This window comes from Taudactylus pleione, unplaced genomic scaffold (assembly GCF_031769625.1).
Source record: "Taudactylus pleione unplaced genomic scaffold, aTauple2 ptg000959l, whole genome shotgun sequence".
Taxonomy (NCBI): domain Eukaryota; kingdom Metazoa; phylum Chordata; class Amphibia; order Anura; family Myobatrachidae; genus Taudactylus; species Taudactylus pleione.
The window spans coordinates 3,855,011-3,880,000 of NW_028285360.1; the positions used below are offsets into that span (position 1 = coordinate 3,855,011).

General features: G+C 41.5%; 1 protein-coding gene across 1 annotated transcript in view; it reads right to left on the bottom strand.

The window, feature by feature from the left end:
* ZCCHC17 (zinc finger CCHC-type containing 17) overlaps window positions 1–24,990 on the bottom strand; it is a 50,928-nt gene that overhangs the window by 16,325 nt on the left and 9,613 nt on the right. Inside the window, exons 2-3 of the mRNA XM_088459983.1 lie at window positions 13,702–13,807; window positions 12,497–12,554 (exon numbers count right to left, since the gene is read on the bottom strand). Of these exons, the coding sequence (XP_088316109.1) occupies window positions 12,497–12,554; window positions 13,702–13,743 (100 nt within the window). The 5' untranslated portion in view covers window positions 13,744–13,807. The remainder of the gene's footprint in view (window positions 1–12,496; window positions 12,555–13,701; window positions 13,808–24,990) is intronic.

Consider the following 24,990-nt stretch of genomic DNA (forward strand, 5'->3'; position numbering starts at 1 on the left):
AATAAAATATTGAAAAAAAACGGTGTCTGTTTTATTTTAATATTTCTTTAGCATGGGTGGGTGCTATAGGTAGTAGCGGGTCCTTAATTCCCCGCCTGCTGGTACTTGTGGTTCTCCAAATACCAGTATGCAGGGATGCCTGCTGGGACCTGTAGTACTACTGCAAAAGACAATACTTATATTTTCATATGCACCACACTACACAATCAACCCAGCACCCACCGCCCAGGGGTGCTGTGGATAGCCCTGGGCTATCAGCCTGGACCTGGTGTGCCCTGGAGAAGGGGGTCCCCCCCAGCTCCCCAGGGATCCCCGGCCCGGGCTGACTAGCTGTCAGGGGTGATGCTTCGGCTGGGGGGCCTGGTGAAAGGGCTTCCCTGGCTGTGGCATCATCCCCCCGCTAGAAAGGGTCCAATGCTTGTTCTGGTAAATACAGGGGGACCCTATGCATTTCCCCCCCCGTTATTTCCAGAACCAGGACCGGCTCAGAGCCCGGTGCTGGTCATTTGCCCCCCATATTTTGGCAACCAGGGCTGGCTCTGAATAGCCTGGTGCTGGTTGTGCTCAATAAGGGGGACCCCTGTATTCAGCACAACCAGAACTGGGTCTCCAAAGCCCGATGCTGGTTGTTTTTTTTTGGTTGGGGGGGGGGGAAATGGCATTTTTTTGTAATCATTCTTACACAGGTTTTTTTTAATTACACACAGAACCACTCTCACTGATCCCATCCCTGCTTCTGTGTTCGTTTATTTATACACAGATGCAGGTATCACGGATCTTTCAGCCTGCATCCGTCTGCTGCTATCTCCCCTGGGTCGTACAGCCCACACCACAACTGCCCGCACCGCTGCCACTAACACCTGCTGGAGGCTCCTACTGAGGCTGCGCAACACGTTGAAGCTTCCTACCTCTATAATGGTGGATTTGTGAGGTAATAAATCTTTCTCAATTACCTAAACCCCAACAGCACATACCCTGGAACAATAGCTACCAGATAAAACAAACCCCAAGTCTAAATAGCTCCCTACCCTGAGTTATGCCTTCCCAAAAATCCCAGTGTATAGCAGAAAAGTGGTCTTGATTGAGTGTCAGAAAAAAACTGACAGTTGGCGCTTTAGATAACTCCCAAATCCTCATTGTTTGTTTTTTGCTCTGAAATTTAGCAGCACCTAGCAACGGTTCTACACACCCATGCCAAATTTCAGCTCTGTACCTCTAATAGCTTTTGAGGTGTAGCCCCTTAAACACCATGCCCCCTTGGGAGTTCTCTATGGGAGAATTCAGTTTTTTTCTAGGGGACCCTTACATTGTTTGTCCCCTGTATTTAACATAACCAGCACTGGGGCTCCAAAGCCCGATGCTTGTTGTGCTGTGGGGGCACGTAATTTTTATTTATTTTTTTATATTACACATTAATTTTAACAGATGCATGGATGGCTCTCCCAGATACGTCCATGCATCTGTGTTTTTTTTATTAGATTTTCTCAGGTGGTTGCCCAGCACCAGTGAGTCCATCTGTCGCCCTCTGATGCTTCTGTGCACTGCCCTGCTGCTACCCCACACGCCTACAGCCCGCCCATGCAGCCGACTCTCACTCTGCACCTCCCAAACCACCTCTTTTTTGATGGCCCCTCTTCCACCTGCGCTAGTGTACAATTTTGTTGACAGTTTGCTCCTCCAAATCATGACAGTTAATAAATTTAAAAAAAAAACAATGAAATACCATAGACAAAAAAAAACCTTATGTTTCACATGTCCCATTAAGGCTTCTTAGACATTACCTGAATTTTCACAAAGCCTTCTGCCACTCAAACTGAAAAAAGCAATGAAATTACGATCATTAAGGCTGATGCGCAATACAGATATGGTATGCCATCACACCCTGTGGTTAACTGCAGATTCAGCACTCTCACAGAATGAGATTGCTGTCACTCACAAAATGGTGGAGCTGCTAATTCACAGAATTGTGTGCTCATTAGAATACACATATGTAGTCTATGCAACTGAGGTCGGAGCAGAAGATAGAGCTGTGCAGATGGGATTAGAGTGCTGTGGATGGGGGGAGGAGATAGAGCAGCGTGAATGGGCAAGACAGAAAGGTGTGTACAAAAGTGAAGATTAAGCAGTACAGAGGGGAGATAGCCAAAGTGATGCAGATGGGTGAAAAACAGTGACGCAGATAACAAAGTAGCACAGTTTGGGGGGACAACGACGTGGATGGGGGGTAGACAGTGGCATGAACAGGGGGAGACAGAGCAGTGCAGATGGGTAAAGACGGATTGGTGCAGGTGAGGGAATACAGACTAGCACAAATGGGAGAACACACAACAGTATGGATTGGGGAAAGACAGATTGGTGTAGATGGGGAGGAAAACAGAGTAGTACGGGTGGATGGGAGGACACAGAGTTGCACGGTTAGGGGGGACAGAGTGGTGCAGATGGAGGAAGAAAGAGTTCCACAGAGGAGAGGAAGACAGAGCAGCATGGCTTGGGGAAAGCAGTGGTGCAGAAGGAAACAGAGTGGCATGGATGCAGGTCGGTGTGGAAAGAGATTGGTGCATATGAGAGAACACAGACTAGCACAGTTGGAAGACCACACAGCAGTAGGGATTGGGGAAGACAGATTCGTGTGTATGGGGAAGAAGACAGAGTGGTGTGGATGGGGGAAGGACACAGTTGCACAGTTGGGGGACAAGGTGGTGCAGCTGGAGGAAGAAAGAGTGCCACAGATGAAAGGAAGACAGCAGCGTGGCTGAGGGGAAGGCATGGATGCAAGGCGGTGCGGCTGGTGAAAGACAGATTGGTGCGGATGAGGGAATATAGACTAGCACAGTTAGGAGACCACACAGCAGTAGAGATTGGGGAATATATAGCAGCATGGAGACATATAGGGGAAGAAAGTGTACATGCATAGACAGAGTATGATAGTTTTAAAAATAAGGGAGCTGAATGTGTATTCTAAATGAGATAAATGTAGTGTAAAAGGGATGTTGAAACCCAGTGAGATTGTTGTGGTGATCGAATGGGAAGATTGTGGGCACTGAATGGGATGTGGGGAGCCACATAACTGCTCAGACCTCAGTTGCACAAACTGCATGAGTGTATTCCAATGAGCACACAATTCTGTGAATTCGCAGCTCCACCATTTTTTGAGTGACAGCAATCTCATTCAGTGAGAGTGCTGAATCTGCAGTTAACCACAGGCTGTGATGGCATACCATATCTGTATTGCGCAAGGCGTCAGCCTTAATGATCGTAATTTCACTGCTTTTTTTTTAGTTTGAGTGGCATAAATTCAGTAGATTTTGTGAAAATTCAGATCATGACTAAGAAGCCTTAATGGGACATGTGAAACTAAGGTTTTTTTTGTCTATGGAATATATATATATATATATATCCAAATCTAAAGCCACAATCTTTTACACTTCTATAGATAAAATATGAGCTTGATATGCCTTCAGAGCAGGTGTTGTCTGTGTGAATCAATAATTAGTTGCAAGTATTCCAAGATTCTATGATATGATACAAAGTATATATTCCAGATATATCATACATTGGGCCAAATTCAATTCAGTGTGATGTTGAATAGCCGCGGGAGGGAGCTCCCGCAGCTATTCAATTCAACGTGCTGCTAGCGTTGTCGGGAATGGGTTAAGTCTGAGAATGGTTATCGCGACTTAACCTGGGGGTCATTCCATCTCAAATCACCCAGAAAAAATGTATTGTGACACCCACCATCTCAGATTTTCAGGAAACTTTGTACACTTAATACTACCACACAGCAACAAACCCATGTAATTTTTTTTCTTCTTTAGCCCTCATAGTTTTTGAGATATTGGGGGGCAAAGTTTTAAAAAATTGCTCGGAAATGCCACTTCTGATTCTCCGTTTTTATCCGAGGTGTATGTGGAAAAACATTCCTATTTCAGTGCCTAATCAACAAATCACTTTGAAATTTTGGCCCTTTGCCCATCAGAATATGGAGATTCCAGAAAAAAAATGTTTTATCAACCTTGAATGACTCAGTCATTATACATTCCTTTTCTTCATACTTCATTATTTTTTTGGTGCCCAAAAAAAGCTAGGTTCAATACACATTAACAACCTACTGTAAGGCAGATGAGTTTTGTCTTTTTTTTTTTTAAATTGAGCCTTAAAATATACTTTAAAAGCCTATGAAAGAAAAAAAATAATGGGATTTTGATTGCCTGTATGAGTATTTTATTTTAATGTTTAATTAAAAATCTCTTTAAAAACGAAAGTTACCATTAGGTTTAATTTTGCCTGCCATGGGAGTATTTTCATTTGTATACATATATATACAGATATCTTATTACACATCGGAGGTATTCAAGTAGCCGGCGGTTACAAGTTTTCATGTGAAAAAACCCCTATTCAATTAGCCGCAATAATTTATCGGGAATAATTTTACCGCAAATTTCACTTCTCCTAACTTGAGGAAAATATCTCTATTACTGTAAAGATGTCGGGATTTGGTTCAGACCCCCTGGGATACCAAACCTCCCCCACCCCGATGACTAATTAGGCACTTTGAAGTTTTTAATTATTTTTAATTGCCCAATAATTACGTCTTTTTTGGGGTGACAGTGCAAAGTGATGGACACTTGGGTTCAAAGTATGAGGCAGGTATATTGGGGTGCTTTATGAGTGAAACAAGTGTTTTTAGTCTTGCAGATGGGAGTAGCCAGTGTTTTTGCACTTTTTTTTTTTTAAGTCCCATAAAATGACCCAAATATATATTTATACCTATTTTTATGTACCCCGAATTTAATGAGAGCACTTACTTTGCTGAAAACATTGCTTTTATAATTTTTTTTTTAAATGTATATAACAGCCATTTGACTTAATTTAAGTACGACAAATCTATTTAATATGACCTCTAATATACTTCTATTCTGTTATCCTATGTTAGTTTGCCATTTTTGGGGTACAGGCTGATGTCCCCATTTTCACAGCAAGAATTTCCACACAAATCCTGTTTTTGCAATTTTGGAATTGAATAGGTGTGAAAACTGGAGGGAGCATACCCACTAAAAGCTGTTTAAATACATCAGTTTATTAATCTTACTTTTTTTAACAGAGATGCCTAATGTCTAACTGAAGTGGAGACTGTACTGCCGTTGTACATAATCAACTTCCTTTTCAGGGAAGTATACATCCTTCCAGTATCCTTCGTGATAGGAGGGCTGACAGAGGAAATTAAATTGCACATAGGAAAATAACAGATGTCTTCTTCTGTAGAGGCCAGTGAACTGATCGCGCAGGGCCATGAACTTCACTTCAACATCACATTACGCTTCATTTTTTTAAAAGTACTTATCCAAAAAAAAAAAAAAACAATTATCGTAAACACATGCTACGTATGAATTTGTACAGATTTGTGACATTGACTAGTGTTGAATTGTTCTGATCTGAGCAATGGAAAATGGAACTGAAGCTTTTATTTGAACAGAGTCGCTTTGTTCCTATGGACAGGCCCGCCAAGAGCCGCGCCGGGCCCGGGTAAGAGGAGGCGTGGCCTAATCACAGGAGGTTATTAACAACAACAAAAAAAAAGTTTTGCAGGGCGCTGACGAGGGGTGCCCAGTGAGCCCCCTCACCCCGGCGCATAACCAGTGGGGGGCACGATCAGCTTGATTGCTCCCCCCACAGGCATAGGAGGCTGCAGTGGCTGCTTCTTAGCACCCGCGAGAAGCAGCCACAAAAATCAGTCTTGCAGCTGCTCGCGTATTTCTTTTCATATTCGCAACTCCTGACTTACAGAAATTTAAGGTAATCAGATCACCTGTTAGCCTACAGAAACTCTCTCTGGCAACCAGAGGCTTAATTGTTCCACCAATGCCATCACAAGGAGATTTACCGTGGCTGGTTGCAAAAAATGCCCATGATACTTTCAAAGTGAAGTCTCGATCATGGCAGCACAAGTTGGGAAAGTTTTTTTCAGTTCTTAAACTGCACATCACTGAAGTAACACAAATTTTTGACAGCAGGAATGTTTTCCTTGATGTACTGAATAATTACTTTCTGTGTTTCGTACACAAATGCTACATCATGCTCCAAATCATCAGACAAGACACAGACACTTGAGATGAACATGTCATCGGACTGGGGAACATGAGCATAGATTCCAGCTGGGTGCAGTGTACAACCATTGTTTGTCCAATGATACCCTTGAACAACATTCTGAATCATGTAAGAATAGTTTTCACTAAACTCCAGGAGAACAATAGCTGTGTCAAGTTCAAGGTTGGCCTTAATTTCTTTTAGAAACTTTGATTGTGCCTTAACAATAAATGAATGAGGGACAAGATTTTCTATTTATTCAATCAAAGTTTCTAAATATTCATCAAATGTTGCAGTGCCTCTCACCATCTCTGTTCTGTCAGTAGATACCAACTGACTGTAAAAAACTTCATCTTCGTGGTCACAGTCTTGGAATTTCTCAAGTAGAAAGCTTTTTACGTTTTCAGTTGATGGGCAATGAGAGCAGTGTCGTAGCATGCAGTCTCTGTTCTCTTTTGAACAGACTAAAAAAGCATTGGTGTAACTATAGAGGGCGCAATGTGTGCGCTTGCTATGGGGCCCGGCTGCTTAGGGGGCCCGCCCGCCCAGCAAGTAATCCCCTGCACCCTGCCAAGTACATCACCAATGTCATTTTTAATCAGGAGCCGGTTACACCCCAATAGGAACTCGCTGCTGGTTCCAATTGGTTCGTGACCGTCGCTTGATTAAATTAAACTTATAAATTAAGTATGAGGTAAAGGAACGTATAATGACTCTCAGAGTCAGGCAAGGTTGATAAAACATTTTCTTCTCGAATCTCCAAATTCTGATTGACAAAGGGCCAAAATTTTAAAGCGATATGTGGATTAGGCACTGAGATAGGAATGTTTTTCCACATACACCTCACATAAAAATGGAGCATCAGGAGTGGCATTTCCAAGCAATTTTTAGAAAATTTGACCCCCTATATCTCAAAAAATGAGGGTTAGAGAAAGAAAAAAAAATGTACATGGGTTTATAGCTATGTGGTAGTATCAAGTGTACAAAGTTTCATGAAAATCTGAGTCGGTGGGTGTCATGGCCTGGGAGAACTGACATGGAATGACCCCTGGGTGTTAAGGCGCTGTAACTGGCATTCTCTAACTAAAGTGGCAAACTGCGTGCCCGGCACTTTTGTCGGATTTCTCCTCGCATCCCCAGGGAGTGCGAGAAGAAATGTTTTAGCTGCCCAAACAGCGCAGTGTATTGAATAGCTTCGGAAGCTCCCTCCCGCCGCTATTCAACATCTCACTGAATTGAATTTGGCCCAATGATACAAAACTCAAATCTTTTTTGCACTAAAGTTAGAAATTATATTATTATATATATATATATATATATATATATATAATATAAAACCACTCAGACACAAGTAAAGTAGATCTTCAACGTTTCAATCGGTTTAGATTGTCATCAGGAAGTACTTCCTGAGTGTTTTTATTATCCTTGAGTGCTGCACCTCTATTTGCTATGATCAACATTGTGCTGGCACCGGGTGAAGTTATCTGCTGTTATAGGAGTGCTGTATGACAAAAAACAACCGGCACTCGTGGAAGAATAATACCGCAACTGACCCGGGATCCCCTCCACAGGTAAACTCATAAATACATCCAAATCACGGACGGAACTCCGGGGCTGATGTAGCAAAAATCACAGCACGCTGTCTGTAGTGCTGTGATTTTTGCTACATCAGCCCCGGTGTTCCGTCCGTCATTTGGATATATATATATATATTTTATTCCAGAAAAGACTGCACTCTAGTCCATACAGAATGACATCAGGGGGTACTCCTCTAGAGGCTCAAAGGCCCATTTGCATACAGTCAGAAAGGAAGAAAGCACTCACCACTTGTTGTGAAAAAGTATAAATCAATCAATTGGTTTAATCCATAACACACGGTCTGTCGACGTTTCGGTCCCTAAGGACCTTTGTCAAGACTCACCACCCAAGACAGTACAGCAACCAAGAAGAATTAACACCCATATGTCTGAGCCTGCTTATATAGTCCCCACATCTGGTAATGCACAACACCTGTGTCTCATCAGCATGAAACTGCATATCAGCAAGAACTTGTAACATTTAAACGGAAAAAGTTAGCTACGGTCAATAATGACTATGCGAACCACCAAGTCTATTGGTGGTTGCGCAGTGATTCCAATCCTCGTAGATTTGCGCAAGCAAGACAGACCCCCAGCACGATTTGATACTTCTTCCTCACAATCTAATTCTGAAAACTAATCTAGTTTACATAGACCACCAAGTGGGGTACTTTTTTAGGGAGAGGCCACAGACATCCCGATACGCCTCTGCTCGATCTAGACCGAGGCACCCCACGAGGAGAGGGGTGCGCATAAAAAAGCGAGGAAGGGGGCGCAGGAGGAGTTAGTACCGATATATAATCTTTCAAGTAGACCGTTGACTATCGCTGAAAATGAATTATTGTCTTTGGGACTGTCATTTGTGCCCATGGTGAGACATAATCATTTTGATTGGTCCATAGATCATTACAAATTCGGACGTAAACTCCGGTTACGTGAGTTCTTTGCTGCTGATAAGGGTGTGACTGCACAGTCTGTTTTTAAAGCACCTAGTGTCTTTTGATCCCCAAACCTCTAACCCAAGTATTAAGACGTTTCTGCGATTGGTTGAACAAGATTTGGGATCCTACCAAGATGTTAAAAGATACCACAATCTGAAAGTTGCTTATGTTGGATGATAGTATCGTGGTGAGGCAGGGGGATAAGGGGGGTGCCGTTGTCATCCAGTACTGGTCAGCGTATGACACTGAAGTACGCCGACAGCTTGATGACGTTGATACCTACTCCAAGGTTAGGTTCAATCCAATGTATGACATCCAAAGACAAGTTGATGATGTGATCGACCGGGAGGTTCAACATAAGTGGCTAGACAAGGGAATAGATTCCTTTTTGAAAGTGACGCACCCGGTCTGCCCTATTTTATATTTATTACCTAAAGTCCACAAAACTCTTGTGGACCCGCCCGGGCATCCTATCATCTCGGCCCGAGGGTCTGTTCTACCGCCATTGGCAATGTTCATTGACAGTTTTTTACAGCCACATGTTATGTCAATGAGTAGCTATATTCGTGACACTACTGATTTTCTAGCTAAGACCTTGCCATTGGATAGTTTGACATCCAACATGTGGTTGGCTACCATGGACGTTGCCTCACTTTATACGGTAATCCCTCATGATGCTGGCTTAGAGGTTATGGAAGCTGCATTAATGACGGGTGTGCACGATGGACCACCCATTCCTTTATTGTTGGATTTGGCACGATTGGTATTGTGTAAAAACCACTTTATATATGGAGGAGAGTACTATATGCAGGTGGCGGGGACGGCAATAAGTTCCAACCTGGCGCTGTCCTACGCCAACCTGTATATGGACCACTATGAGCGTAAACATTTGCTAAGTACTTACGGTGAAAATATCAGATATTATAAGCGCTATATCGACGATATTTTTTTGGTTTGGCACAGAGGGAGCATTGTATGCGATGGTTAATGACCTCAATACACTAGAGAGTCCGATTAGGTTCACGGCCCTATTACATAGGGACACAATCAATTTTTTGGACGTTACAATCTTTCTTGATAATAATCGACTGCACTCTACTTTATTTCACAAAAGTTCTGACCGCAACATGTTGCATTCCTCCAGTCACCATCCACCCCTACTGAAAGAAAGTCTGCCGATATCGCAGTTCATGCAAGTACTACGCAATAACACCAATGCGATACAGACTGAGAGACAACTTGAAGAAATGAAAGGACGGTTCCTTGAGAGGGGATATGCATTAAACATGGTTGTTAGGTGCCTCCACAAGGCTAGACGTCGACATGCAAATGAGACCACCAAGACAGTACTTGATCCCACCCGGATGATACATACGTCCACTTATGATCTGTCTTCAGCACAGACCCAAAAAGCATATATAAACATTGGGATATAATATCCACAGATAAGGCTTTCAGCAATGTGAGTAAGCGACCTCCATTGATGGCTTACAGGAGAGGTCCTAGCCTGCGGCAACTACTGATGAGACCTATGCAGCATCCCACTGCACAACGGACCCAGTGGCTTATGAACTCTAAGCCTGGTTGCTTCAAATGTGCCAACTGCACTACTTGTAGGTCTATGATTGCTGGTTCCAGTTTTTCCCATCCCCATAGTGGCAGGAAGATCAATATTAAGCACAAATTACTTTGCACCATGGATCATGTCATCTATATCTTGATCTGCCCATATGGGCTTTACTACGTTGGGATGACTACTAGAGGATTCCGCGAGAGGATGGCGAACCACAGGTCGTCTATACGGTTGGCATTATCAACGCACGTTACCGACAAACCTGTAGCACAATATTTTTTGGATGCAAAGCACCAGTTGGCATCATTACGGTGCATGCTAATAGACCATATTCCCAAACTGATAAGAGGTGGCAACAGGGAACTGTTGTTGAGAAAACGTGAGGCAAGGTGGATTTTCAATCTCGATACGGTTGCCCCACGTGGGCTGAACAAAAATCATCCATATAATATATTCTTGCGATGATCTGGTGCTAATTTTTAGTTTGGCAGTGCTGGCAATTATATATGTGTTTTCATGTTTTTTTGTCTGATTTATTATATTATATATTTTTCTGTCTAATTTTATTTATTTTTATTGTTTATTTCGTTTTTTCTGTTTAGATGTATTAGTGTTATATGTTTATCTCATTTGTACAATATTTGATAAAGTAGATTTTTGTGTAGTGCTGAGCGCTGTTGCTCATGTGACTCGCCAGGGATGATATTAACCTGTCGCTTGTTGCGTGTCCAATACCGACCACCATCTCGGTTTAACATTTAAAAATTTTTTGTGTATATTGTCAAATATTATGCACTTAAATGTGGTTATGGTGAATATTGTATTTGTTCTATTCTGTTTGAGCCTGCTTGGTGTCCTTACTACTGGTTTTGCAATATATTGATTAACAGTTTTGAACAGCTAGTTCTATTTGATTATTTACTTTTGTTGCCATGGTGACATGTTTCCTTTTATTCTGGAGCGCAAGCCCTGATTTGCTATCTGGGCTATCTAGCCAGGTATTTTGATATGTCATTGGTGTGCTGCTTCTGTCTTTGTGCGCCCCATCGTGTGGAGCGCACAGTGTTTGATACAGCTGGGTTCTCTATAGATTCAATTGCTCCCTCTGACGCGCTGCCGATCATGTGACTACGCACTTCCAGTGTACATGCGTTCCACGGCGTGGAATGCATGCCACTTCCTGTTTGTCCATGAATAGCCTTTTTTTGATGTGACTGTTTGTCCGTACATATGCGATGTGCATCTGTCGAGGTGAGTGAGGCATTATACAATATCATGTCTCATAGCCTACATGGGCATTTTGCAGTGTTTTTTTTGCTATTCTGCAAGGCTACTTCCTGTTTCATGCTGATGAGACACAGGTGTTGTGCATTACCAGATGTGGGGACTATATAAGCAGGTTCAGACATATGGGTGTTATTTCTTCTTGGTTGCTGTACTGTCTTGGGTGGTGAGCCTTGACAAAGGTCCTTAGGGACCGAAACGTCAACAGACCGTGTGTTATGGATTAATCCAATTGAGTTATACTTTTGTACAACAAGTGGTGAGTGCTTTCTTCCTTTCTGACTGTAATAGATATATATATATATATATATATATATCTCCAGCGCGTCTTCTAAAGATAGAAGCAGGCGGCACTCATCCGAACTTCTTTCAAAAAAAAGCAAATTTGTTGTGCCATATAAGCCGACGTTTCAAGGCCTGAACAGCCTTGTCGTCAGGGTGTCAACCCTAATGTCATGTGCCTACACTGAACGTTCAGTCATTCAGTGTAGGCACATCCTTCATCCCTGTACATGCTGAACCTGACGTGATCGTCAGTTTCACCATCATGTACGGGCGATGATAGATATCAAAAACGACCAGCGGGCACGCGTTTCTGCTGGTTGTTTTTGACATTTACATGGCCGATTTGCAGACGATTAGCAACGATGTCGTTATCGTTCAATCGGCCAGTTTAATCGCCTAGTACAGGCCTGGCCAACCTGTGGCTCTCCAGATGTTGTAAAACTACAAGTCCCAGCATGCTCTGCTACAGTTTTGTTATTAGGGAATGGTAGAACAGTTGCTGGGCCATGTAGTTTCACAACAGCTGGAGAGCCACAGGTTGGCCAGGCCTGGCCTAGTGGATACGTACTTTTATACCAAACAATTGACATGATAGCGGAAAAACAGTGTCTGAATACAGGTAAAGTTCCCCTTATGAGCAGGTAATATGGCTGACTACCTTGCTACGCTGAATTGGATCTATGCAGTCATACAGAGTATTGATTTGATCAATTATAGCGATGGCCAGGACTATAAAGCATATCCCTGATTACCTTGTTTTCTGCAGCCTGGAATTTTAATAAATGCTCCATAATCTGTCACATTTGCAACCTGTGGATAAATAGATATGGTACTGTTCAAATATCAAAAGTGGGTAACCAATATAATGTTAAAAAGTCATGCTCCAGTTTTGTTTTAGCTTTCCAGGTGAAATTAATCTACATATTAACTCCTGCAAATGATATCCTACTAAAGAACACTTATTTAATCACTTCTAAAACACAGTTTCATTATTAGCATAATTTCTATGAATTTGTGCTTAAAATGTAAATTTCCTAAAATTTAGAGGTGGATAGACACCATGTATAGAGCTCTGGAGTATGGACATTATGCAAATAAGATTGGCTCCTCCTGATTATGTTAGTTATTATCCTTTATTTTTATGGCGCCACAAGGATTCCGCAGCGCCTTACACATGAGCAAAACAAGAAAACCGTGAATTAAGCAGGGTACACACCTTACAGATATATCTGCAGATGATGGTTGTTCATACACACTGACCAACCATCATCTGTCATCTGGCCGCGGGTCCCATCCACCATAGCCCCTGCTGCAAGTGCATGCACAGCCAACCCGCTATGTCTGTAAATGACATAGTTCACAGACATATCACTGGTACACACTGGCCGACGGGCACACAATGCATTGGCCGATCAATTGATCAGTCAATATATCTGCCAGTGTGTACCCCGAATAGGACAAAGCAGTGTAAAGCACAGTTTTCAGTTAAGCAGGGCTTTTCTCTACTTCATCAATATATCCCTTGGTCATTTATATCAAGATTACAGATGGACTGGTTTCCAAAGTCTAGTGTAAAGCGGCCCATACACGGTGCGATAAATCAGCCGATCCGACAGATTGGTACGATTTGGCTGCTAAATCACAGTGTATGGGCATGATTTCGAGTGCGCACCCGTGGGGTTGTACATCGCACCCCCAAATCTTACTGCAGGTTCAGTCGATCAGGGGACGCGATGTGCGATCCCATGCAGAGCTATGAGGGTGAGGGAGGGGAGCCGGCATATCGGGCGGTCGGCCACCCAACCGCACGATATGTCGGACGTCAGTTTCCCCGTCACGGTCATATCGCACAGTGTATGGCCGGCTTAAGCATGAAATCAGACAATGCATTCTTATTTTAAACATCAAAATGAGTAATATAAAATGCAATACATTACATGAAATATGAATCATTTACCTCGCCTTGAAAGATTTCATATAATGCTGGTACATCTTCCATTGCTTTTCAAGTGTGGTTTTAAAATGTGGCTTCAAATTATTCTGATCTAATATGCTGTATGTATCTGTAGAAAATAAAAAATGCCATTGCTGACTGTTTTTTTTTTTTTTTTCATTTTAGATCATATCGCCAAGTTGAAGGCAAATTACTTAAATAGAAACAAAACAAACAATGTTAATGCATTCATTTGCAGAAGTGTACCAATCTCTGCTCTCTGGACAACACCACAAACTAACACAGTGGATTAACAGGATATTCCCTACAACATGAGCAATGACAACTATGACATACATACATACATATATATATATATATATATATATATATACACACACACACACACATACACACATACAGTGTCGAAGTTGAATAATTGAGTGAGACAAGTTCAGTTTAAAATTTAATCGCAGCGACGCCATCTTGCGAATGGCCGCAAGACTCCATGTTGGAAATGAGATCGCAAGACACCATTTTGTGTGGTCAGCATTAATTCAAGTTATAACCCAGGAGCTAAGAACAGATGGAAATGTTTTTGTTTACCTACCAAGGGCAACGAGAAAAACCAGCTGTCGGAGTAGAAGTAAATAAGAGACAATGGGTATTTTTACATACAAATTGGGAATCCCTGGATGCAGATAAAGTATAGTTGTGGCAATTGTAATATAATATCTACACAATTGGATTTGCCTGAATCCTAGACAAGATGGCTCCAAATCACAAAAAGTTTGAGGTGATAATACATTTGCACTTCACACAAGAGTCTGTGAGAACAAAAGAGGGTTTGTTTTCTTTTGAACACAGCAGGTGGGGGCCTGCTGACAGAGGGCATGTAGAATTACAACCCTCAGCCATCCACACTGCTGGATGTTCACTTCGTGTATGAGAGATTATGCACTTAAATCTCACCCATTAATAACTAGCGTCCTTATATCAAACCCCGAATACCCACACACTACATATTCGCACATAAGGTTCCATAAGAATCAAAATGTATGATTCAAGTTGGTTAAGTTAGTTTAAATGCTAAGAAATAGAGGTTTTTGATATCTAAGGTATTATACATGATAAGCAAGGTATGTTTGGTCTCGTTCTGATGCGTACGCTTTTTACAGAATCCCGGTGTTATCGGTGGAGAGATCGCATCATGCAAACTCAAGTTACGGATCGCAGAACTTATAAGCAACAAAATGTTTTAGTTGATGGAATGTTACAGGAGGCGTTACCAGAAAGACCCCGGCTGTTAGAGGCAGGAAAAGTCTATTTGAAACAACCTGTTAAATGTGTCGTTACATATGCTCCTCCTCTGGGAACCAATGATATCAGCAGGAAGTTTCCCCTTTGTCCTGTTTCAGTCTGGGGGGGAATAAATACATGTGTCCAAACACTGGTTTGCCAGTTCATGCTGAATTTTGGGTGAACTGAGGATATCTAGTCAGAAGTCTATCTCTGGGTCCGGAGGCGCAGCGTATGTATAACCGTACTTGGTCTGTATTATTTGCTTTTACGCCTGAATTATGTATGTAAAGATTGCGTGTAACTGACTGTACTTTTACCTGAATAATACTTGTGCGTTGGAACCACAAGATTCCACTCCTGTCTTTATTTGTGGTCATACTGCGTACGCAATTAGCGTTGTGTTTAGAGGTTTATAGGCAGGTTTTGTCTTAGAGGTTCTAGGCAGGTGAATCTTAGAGGTTTATAGGAAGGAATATATTAAAAGGTTTATTTACAAATTTAACAACAGTCAGGTGCATAAATATTGGGACATTGACAGAATTTTCATATTTTGGCCTCTATTCACCACCACAATGGCTTTGAAATTAAACAAACAAGATGTGCTTTAACTGCAGACTTTCAGATTTAATTTGAGGGTAATTACATCCAAATCAGGTGAACGGTGTAGGAATTACAACGGTTTCTAGATGTGCCTCCCACTTTTTAAGGGGCCAAAAGTAATGGGACTATCAACTCAAAAGCTATTTCATGGACAGGTGTGGGCTATTCCCTCGTTATTTCATTATCAATTAAGCAGGTAAAAGGTCTGGAGGTTGATTCTAGGTGTGACATTTGCATTTGAAATCAGTTGCTGTCGACTCTCAATATGAGATCCAAAGAGCTGTCACTATCAGTGAAGCAAGCCATCATTAGGCTGAAAAATCAAAACAAACCCATCAGAGACATAGCAAAAACATTAGGTGTGGCCAAATCAACTGTTTGGGACATTCTTAAAAAGAAAGAATGCACCGGAGAGCTCAGCAACACCAAAAGACCCGGAAGACCATGGAAAACAACTGTGGTGGATGACAGAAGAATTATTTCCCTGGTGAAGAAAAACCCCTTCACAACAGTTGGCCAAATCAAGAACACTCTCCAGGAGGTAGGTGTATATGTGTCAAAGTCAACAATCAAGAGAAGACTTCACAAGAGTGAATATAGAGGGTTCACCACAAGATGTAAACCCTTGGTGGGCCACAAAAACAGGAAGACCAGATTAGAGTTTGCCAAACAACATCTAAAAAAGCCATTACAGTTCTGGAACAACATCCTATGGACAGATGAGACAAAGATCAACTTGTACGAGAGTGATGGGAAGAGAAGAGTATGGAGAAGGAAAGGAACTGCTCATGATCCAAAACATACCACCTCATCAGTGAAGCATGGCGGTGGTAGTGTCATGGCGTGGGCATGTATGGCTGCCAATGGAACTGGTTCCCTTGTATTTATTGATGATGTGACTGCTGACAAAAGCAGCAGAATGCATTCTGAAGTCAAATGCTTCAGAACTCATTGGACGGCGCTTCACAGTGCAGATGGACAATGACCCGAAGCATACTGCAAAAGCAACCAAAGAGTTTAAGGCTAAAAAGTGGAATGTTATGCAATGGCCAAGTCAATCCCCTGACCTGAATCCGATTGAGCATGCATTTCACTTGATGAAGACAAAACTGAAGGGAAAATGCCCCAAGAACAAGCAGGAACTGAAGACATTTGCAGTAGAGGCCTGGCAGAGCATCACCAGGGATGAAACCCAGTGTCTGGTGATGTCTATGCGTTCCAGACTTCAGGCTGTAATTGCCTGCAAAGGATTTGCAACAAAGTATTAAAAAGTGAAAGTTAGATTTAGGATTGTTTAGTTTGTCCCATTACTTTTGGTCCCTTAAAAAGTGGGAGGCACATATAGAAACCATTCTAATTCCTACACCGTTCACCTGATTTGGATGTAATTACCCTCAAATTAAATCTGAAAGTCTGCAGTTAAAGCACATCTTGTTTGTTTAATTTCAAAGCCATTGTGGTGGTGAATAGAGGCCAAAATATGAAAATTCTGTCAATGTCCCAATATTTATGCACCTGACTGTGTAATATATATATCTATCTATCTCCGATTATTAGTAGTTTAAATGGTATATATTTATTGGTAGACGCTAATAATAAATGTTGCCTTTATCCAGTCTACATCTATATTTATATATCTTACGTACGGAGATGAGCTTAATAAGACTATTAGGTTTCTTTTCAAACATCGAGCATTAGTTGTTCATTTTATATACTGTAGGTATTCTTCAAACATTAAAATACTGTATATGCATACGCCATTTTTGTAATTATGTATAAATTGTTGTGCATTGATATGAGAACCTAGATCTTTTGTTGTCTACACACACACATTGTATGGGTAGTTGATATCAAGCTGAGGTATATACAATTCCATATGGATATAGAATATCTTTAATATACTATAATATATATTAATTGGTTTACATGAATATATTGGTATTAATTTTTAAGTATTGACGTTATAAATTATTATTTTTATTATTGCAGGTTTATATGGAAGTAGATGTATTTATAGTTACATTTATTACTATTTTTTCATGCATCATTTATATGCTAATTTTTTTAATTTAATATTTATTATCTGGTTTAATGTATATTTTAGTGTCGAGGAAACAATGTCCTCTTATGCTGAGCATATATTATACAATTATCTGTCAGATATCTGTCCAATCTGGCTGGTTGGAATGAAAACCTGGTAATGTATGGGAGCAAATGACAGTCGATTGTATGGTTTTAAACACTGCAAAACAGACAAAAACGATTGTTCAAATTGGATAAATTTGTTTTATTTAACCAATTTGGCTGAACTTCCATTTTTGTCTGTTTTCCAGTGTTTGTGAACAAATGTTTGATTGTCATTTGCTCCCATACATTACCATGTTTTCATTCCAACCAGCCAGATTGGACAGATAATTGTATAGTGTATGCCCAGCATTAGTGATAGACATTTTTTTGCTACAATTGATTGGAAGCAGTTGTAGAGGGAGTGTTAAGGCCCCCATACATCAGAGATTGATTGCAGCAATCGTGCAATTTGCAATCGATTGTGTCTAAAGATCTTTCCCTTTTTCAATCGATTGCAGATTGTGGCAATTCTGCAATCGATTGAAAAAGGGAAAGATCTTTAGACACAATCGATTGCAAATTGCACGATTGCTGCAATCAATCTCTGATGTATGGGGGCCTTAACTGACGCTATCCTTAAGTACTATTAAATCCACCTGTGGTATAAAATTTTGGCTAGAGCTTAAATAAGCTCACTGGACACTGTGAGGTTATATGAGCCCCATACATCAGAGATAGATTGCCGCGATCCTGCAACCCGGCATCGCAGAAATTCAACATGTTTGATTTCGGCGATCTGGCGACGGAAATTGGAGATGGCGATCGGAAATTTCTGATCACAGCCCTGCATCGCAGCGATCCGTCGCAGATGTATGGGCACCTATACCTTTTTGAGAAAGTCACGTGGATCGTTACAAAATGCGTTAAGGACCTCCACATATCACGACAACAGCCAAGCACTAATTACATTCTGACGGCAACAACCCAGCGCTACCCATGATTATATTCTGCATTTAACCAGCCGGCTCTTAAATAGCCAGCAACAGGAGGACCGTTCCCTGCAGATTCCGAGGACGCTCGGACGGAGGATCATAGCTGTTAGACTACAGAAGTGTGAGTACGCACATGGCAAACGCTGATTGTGGGTAGGTTGGGTACGGGACACCGGTGCTCGAGATCCCGACAGGGTTAAGATACCGACAGCTGTCGCTAAGTACCTTAATCCTACTCCTAAACCTCTCTGCACCAAATCTAACTCCCCCCTAGTGCCTAAACCTAACCCTTCCTGCAGAGTGCCTCCCCACCCCCCCCAGTACATAACCCTCCCCCTAACCCCTCTACTTACTTGTGGGATGCCGGCAATGGGATTCTGAGCACTGGCATCCCGCATGCCGGGATATAAACTACATCACCTCTCTAAGCTTTAGAGAACTAAATATACAAAAACGTGAACAGCCGACACCAAATGTACCCTGAATGTATCTTATGGGTGTCACTTATATTCTTGGAGAAATGGAGGCTAAATGCAGTACATTTTTTATAGTCAATTTGTAACCAAACTGCCTGAAACAGATGCAGCAGTCATAGCCAGCAATTCAATTTTGCACAATGTGCGGTTGAGAAGTGCGGGTGCGCACATCACCATATGTAAAGGTAACTCAACATTGCAGATATTCAATGTCAAAACACACATATACTTTACTGAATGCTTGGACTATAAGCACTGGTTGTTATGTTAAAAGTCTGTTAAGCAATTGGGAGGGGTCTAGTTTGATAGCCATCTATAAATTTACAGTGAGTAAAGATCAGGCAGAATAGAAGCACAGCAAACTTTGCTTGCATCCATCCATAACAGAGAAACAAAGACTTGAGCACATGAGTAATCATTTAGGTTGATTTTAGTACACTACACCATCTGTACATTTAAAATAATAAGCATCATAACAGTCAAAATTTATTGGAATTAGTTGCAAAATTACATGAGAACAAGACTTTTAATTATAAGTTTTGTTCACATTATACAGCAAGTGAGTGGGAGTACTTACATAGTTAAAATGTATCTGTCATTAACCGTAGCTCAGTCATAAAAGGATATTTCATATCAGGAAAAGAGCTGGATGAATCTCAGAAGTCTGGTAGCCAGTGAGACTACAATTGGTGGTGCCCATCTTTAGGGAGGCATTTCTACAGTGTCAGTAGATGCGCATTCTTCCCTGGTTTATTTAAGAGATCCTGCTGGCTCCTAGAATTCCACATTATTTTGTTCATCCCTACACTAGAATATATTACACAAGTGGCGCTTACCAGGCACTTACCATACACATTCAGTGTAAGCAGCATTCTCCTATTGGTATAAATAATGTTCTCATTGAACTTGTGTGATAGTACATTGTACATAGGGTTCGATCAACCGGATTTCCAATGCAGGTTATGACTAGGGGGTCTATGTACTAATAATCACGGAACTGGCGCGGTTATTTAGGATTCACATAGCAGGAGAGATTTTAATTTTTAATTAAAATATCCCCACTATGTACAAAGGGGAGCTCGCAGGGACAGCAGTTGTGGTGATCGCTGTCCCTGCGAGTTATATCCCCGGCAAATTGTAGAAGTCTTTCATGTTTGCGAAAGACTTCTCCTGTAGAAGCTGACACTGCGCATGTGCACAGTGTCAGCTTCCACCGCTGGCCGAAGGATGCGAGAGAGAGAGAGAGAGCGAAAGATCTCTCTCCTGCATCTGGAGCCTCCATAGGCTTAAAGCAGTTTACACCATCTGAAGATGTTGTAAACTACCGGTGCTTCGCATTTTGGCGTTTGGTACATAAGGGTCAGATCATGGTCTGCATTGATAATAATGGGGACTGCAATCTGAAGTGCTAATTAGCACTTTCATTGAGAGGTCTTTGAAATCGCCTTCATTGTGCCATACGTACGTACAACACATAAAATTATGCAGAAACTGCAGTTTCTACATAATTTTATGTAAAAAACAGCTTGATATATAGGCCCCTAGATCACCAAGAGAGTAATGTAGGAAGGACAAACAGACTGTACCTCAGGGACATGGAAACTATATGAAAAATGCACAAAAAGTTAAGAGATTACCAAGAAGATATCATCACTATTGGCAGACAGAGTTGTTGAACACAGCAGACAGAAGCATAACTAATATTAAAATGTGCAAGCCTAAAAGGGGGCTACTTTGAGGAATCTAAAATATAAAACATATTATGATTTAACACTTTTTTGTTTACAACATAATTCCATATGTGTTCTTTCATAGTTTTGATGTCTTCAGCAATAATCTACCATGTTGAAAATAATTTAAATAAACAAAAACCAGTGAATGAGAAGGTGTGTTCAAACTTTTGACTGGGTATGTATGTATGTACACAGATACACCAGACCAAACAGCGGCACTCATGGTTTTTTCAAAATGAGGACAACAGCCCAATCAATAATTCAAAGTTTCGGTATATTTCAACCTTCGTCAGGAAGGTTGAAATATACCGAAACGTTGAATTATTGATTGGGCTGTTGCCCTCATTTTGAAAAACCCATGAGTGCCGCCATTTGGTCCGTTGTCTATCTTAAACTTGCATGGAAGGCACCCGGTAAGCTGTCTCTCTAATTCTGGAGTGCCGAACATTTTTGTATATAATATAATATAATATAATATATATATATTTTATTTTTATTTTTTTTTAGCACACACACACACTACCGTTCAAAAGTTTGGGGTCACTTAGTGCTTTTCTTTCAAAAATAAGGAAATTTCTGTTTTTTTCAATGAAGATAACATAAAATTAATCAGAAATACACTCTATACATTGTTAGTGTTGTAAATGACTATACTAGCTGCAAACATCTGGTTTTTAAAAGGAATATCTACATAGGTGTATAGAGGCCCATTTCCAGCAACCATCACTCCACTGTTCTTTGGTACATTGTGTTTGCTAAGCGCATTAGAAGACTAATGGATGATTAGAAAACCCTTAAAACCCTTGCGCAATTATGTTAGCACAGCTGAAAATGGGTTTGCTCGTTAGAGAAGCTATAAAACTGGCTTTACTTTGAACTAGTTGAGTATCTGGAACATCACATTTGTGGGTTCGATTATACTCTCCAAATGGCCAGAAAAAGAGAACTTTCAAGTGAACCTCGACAGTCTATTCTTGTTCTTAGAAATGACTGCTATTCCATGCGAGAAATTGCCAAGAAACTGAACATCTCCTACAACGGTGTGTACTACTACCACCTTCAGAGAACAGCACAAACAGGCTCTAACCAGAGTAGAAAGAGAAGTGGGAGTCCCCGGTGCACAACTGTGCAAGAAGACAAGTACATTAGAGTCTCTAGTTTGAGAAATAGATGCCTCACAAGTCCTCAACTGGCAGCTTCATTAAATGGTACCCGCAAAACGTCAGTGTCAATGTCTACAGTGAAGAGGCGACTACGGGATGCTGGCCTTCTAGGCATAGTGGCAAAGAAAAAGCCATATCTGAGACTGGCCAACAAAAGGAAAAGATTAATATGGGCAAAAGAACACAGACATTGAACAGAGGAAGATTGGAAAAAAATTATGGACAGACGAATCGAAGTTTGAGGTGTTTGGATCACACAGAAGAACATTTGTGAGATGCAGAACAAGTGAAAAGATGCTGGAAGAGTTCCCGACGCCAGCAAGGTGGAGGTAATGTGATGGTCTGGGGCTGCTTTGGTGCTGGTAAAGTGGGAGATTTGTACAAAGTAAAAGGGATTTTGAATAAGGAAGGCTATCACTCCATTTTGCAATGCCATGCCATACCCTGTGGACAGCGCTTGATTGGAGACAATTTCCACTTCCAACAGGACAATGACCCAAAGCAAATTATGCAAGAACTATTTAGGGAAGAAGCAGGCAGCTGGTATTGCTTCTGTAATGGAGTGGCCAGTGCAGTCACCAGATCTCAACCCCATTGAGCTGTTGTGGGAGCAGCTTGACCGTATGGTACGCAAGAAGTGCCCATCAAGTCAATCCAACTTGTGGGAGGTGCTTCAGGAAGCGTGGGGTGAAATTTCTTCAGATTACCTCAACAAATTAACAGCTAGAATGCCAAAGGTCTGCAATGCTGTAATTGCTGCAAAAGGAGCATTCTTTGACGAAAGGACACAATTATTATTTCTAACCCTGCCAGTGTCTTGACTATATGTTCTATTCATTTTGCAACTCATTTGATAAATAAAAGTCAGTTTTCATGTAAAACACGAAATTGTCTGGGTGACCCCAAACTTTTGAAAGGTAGTGTATATAACACACACAAAAAAATTGCATCAACAGACCAGTCCAGCTGCTTTACAGATCAGTGAGACACTAACCTGGCAACATAACCTTCAGCAGTTTAGGAGAGTACCATTAACCATTTTTTTTTTTTTTTTTTAATATAATACCGGTGTTCATAAAAAAATAAAAAAAAACCCACTGGAACCAGCTACAGTATTTGTCTATTTAGGATGGATCCAGCAGAGTTCAGCTTTCATCTTATATACAAAAGTACACAAATTGTACAATTGGTCAATATTACATATGGCATTACATAAACAAATCTTGTGGAATGATCATTGGAAATTATGACAGGTACACATCTAAAAGATGAGAAATCACATTTAAAAAAAAATCTGAGATGGAACGATCCAGAGAACATCTGATTTCCCATGTACACACTACTCCAAATCTCTCCGATCCATTATCTGCCCTAAAGACCTTCAAAAAGGTGACGTGTATAAACCTCAGATAAGTTGGACCGATCAGTTACACACTACATTTTCACAATGATAAATGTACGTCATCGCTACCGACAGACGTCGTACAGCCGGATAGACCAGAATTAACAAGTTATCAGCTATGTGGCCAAATAAATCTCAGTGCCTACCTAGCTAAGGGACAATCAGCAGCGCTGAAACAGGGCTTTACGGCGCACTGTGCCAACCACGCCCCCTAACCGATTGACATCATGATGTCATGCCGAGGGGGCTGGGCTGCAGCGACAGAAAGAACAGCAGCACCCAGGATGCTGCAGGGAGCTGTAAAGGCGGCAGGGTGTATGTCTGGAGCAGCTCCGCTGCAGCAGTGACATTAACTTCGCTGCTAGACAGATGCCGGGACCCTGGGGAAGCAACAAAGACCTGCACTCTGTGCGGCGGCACTGCTCGCACACCCCTAGTTACAGCCGTGACAATTAGCAATTATGCAGTATGCCTATGAGCCAGGTGTAAAGCTGGGCACAGACTGAAGCGATGTCGGGTCGATATGCTATTCCATAACGACATATCGCCTACATAGCTCACGCATGCATGTTTTCCCACTCCTGTGGTCGCTAGCGACGGTCAGGTTTGATGTGCTGCACATCAAACCTAGCGATATTGCTTGCGGCCTGTACATTGTTAATGAATGACGTAACAGTGATTCATTATTAGTGAATGATTACGTCGTTAAAGTCGTCCAGTGTGTCCACGCACAATCACTGTTGACGGGCATTCGTTCAGATGTCAATGTCGCTACGAATGCCCCTCGCTCCAGTGTGTACCTCGCTTAATGCAGATCAGAGTGACCTATCTAGCACATTGTCAAAGTGTGTAACTGCTATGTCGCTGAGGATGCGCGCTCTTGTCATCAGCAACATCCTCCGTCGGCCCCACATGCAGGGCCAATGGGGGACGTAGTTAGCGAGAGCCATGCTGCTGAATGCAGCATGGACCTGGCCGTCGCTCCCCACATAGGCAAGTGTGTATGCACTTGCCTCTGCCAGCGATGTCAGGCTGGGTGCACATTGCTAAGTGTGTACCCAGCTTAAACACAGGAGTAACAGGAATGTGATATAAAATGCAAATACAGCAAACTTAGCATTGTCAGGGACACACACACACACACACACACACACACACACGGTGGTGGCCAAAATTGCGGACACTTTTTGAAATTTGAATGTTTTTCAACTTCGAATGCTTAGAAAAACTGTTACACTTCATGCAGTGCAATGATTCATATCAAATGAAAGGAAAATTAATGCTGAATTCAACACAATAAACAGAGGTCAAATATTTGCATTGCAAGGGAAGTTATGCAGTGAAAACAACACTTAGGGTGAAAATCCCTGTGTATTTTGGATCTTACTGTCCTATCAGTATTTCGTTGGGTATCCTTTATTTTTCAAGACAGCAGCACAGCGACGTGGCATTGAGCCAACCAGTTTGGAGCTCTTCCTTCTTTATTATGTGATGCCATGAGACAATTATAGCCTCAAGTAATTGCCTTTTATTGGATGGACGCCTCAGATGTACCAGTTTTTTCCAACGGAACCACAA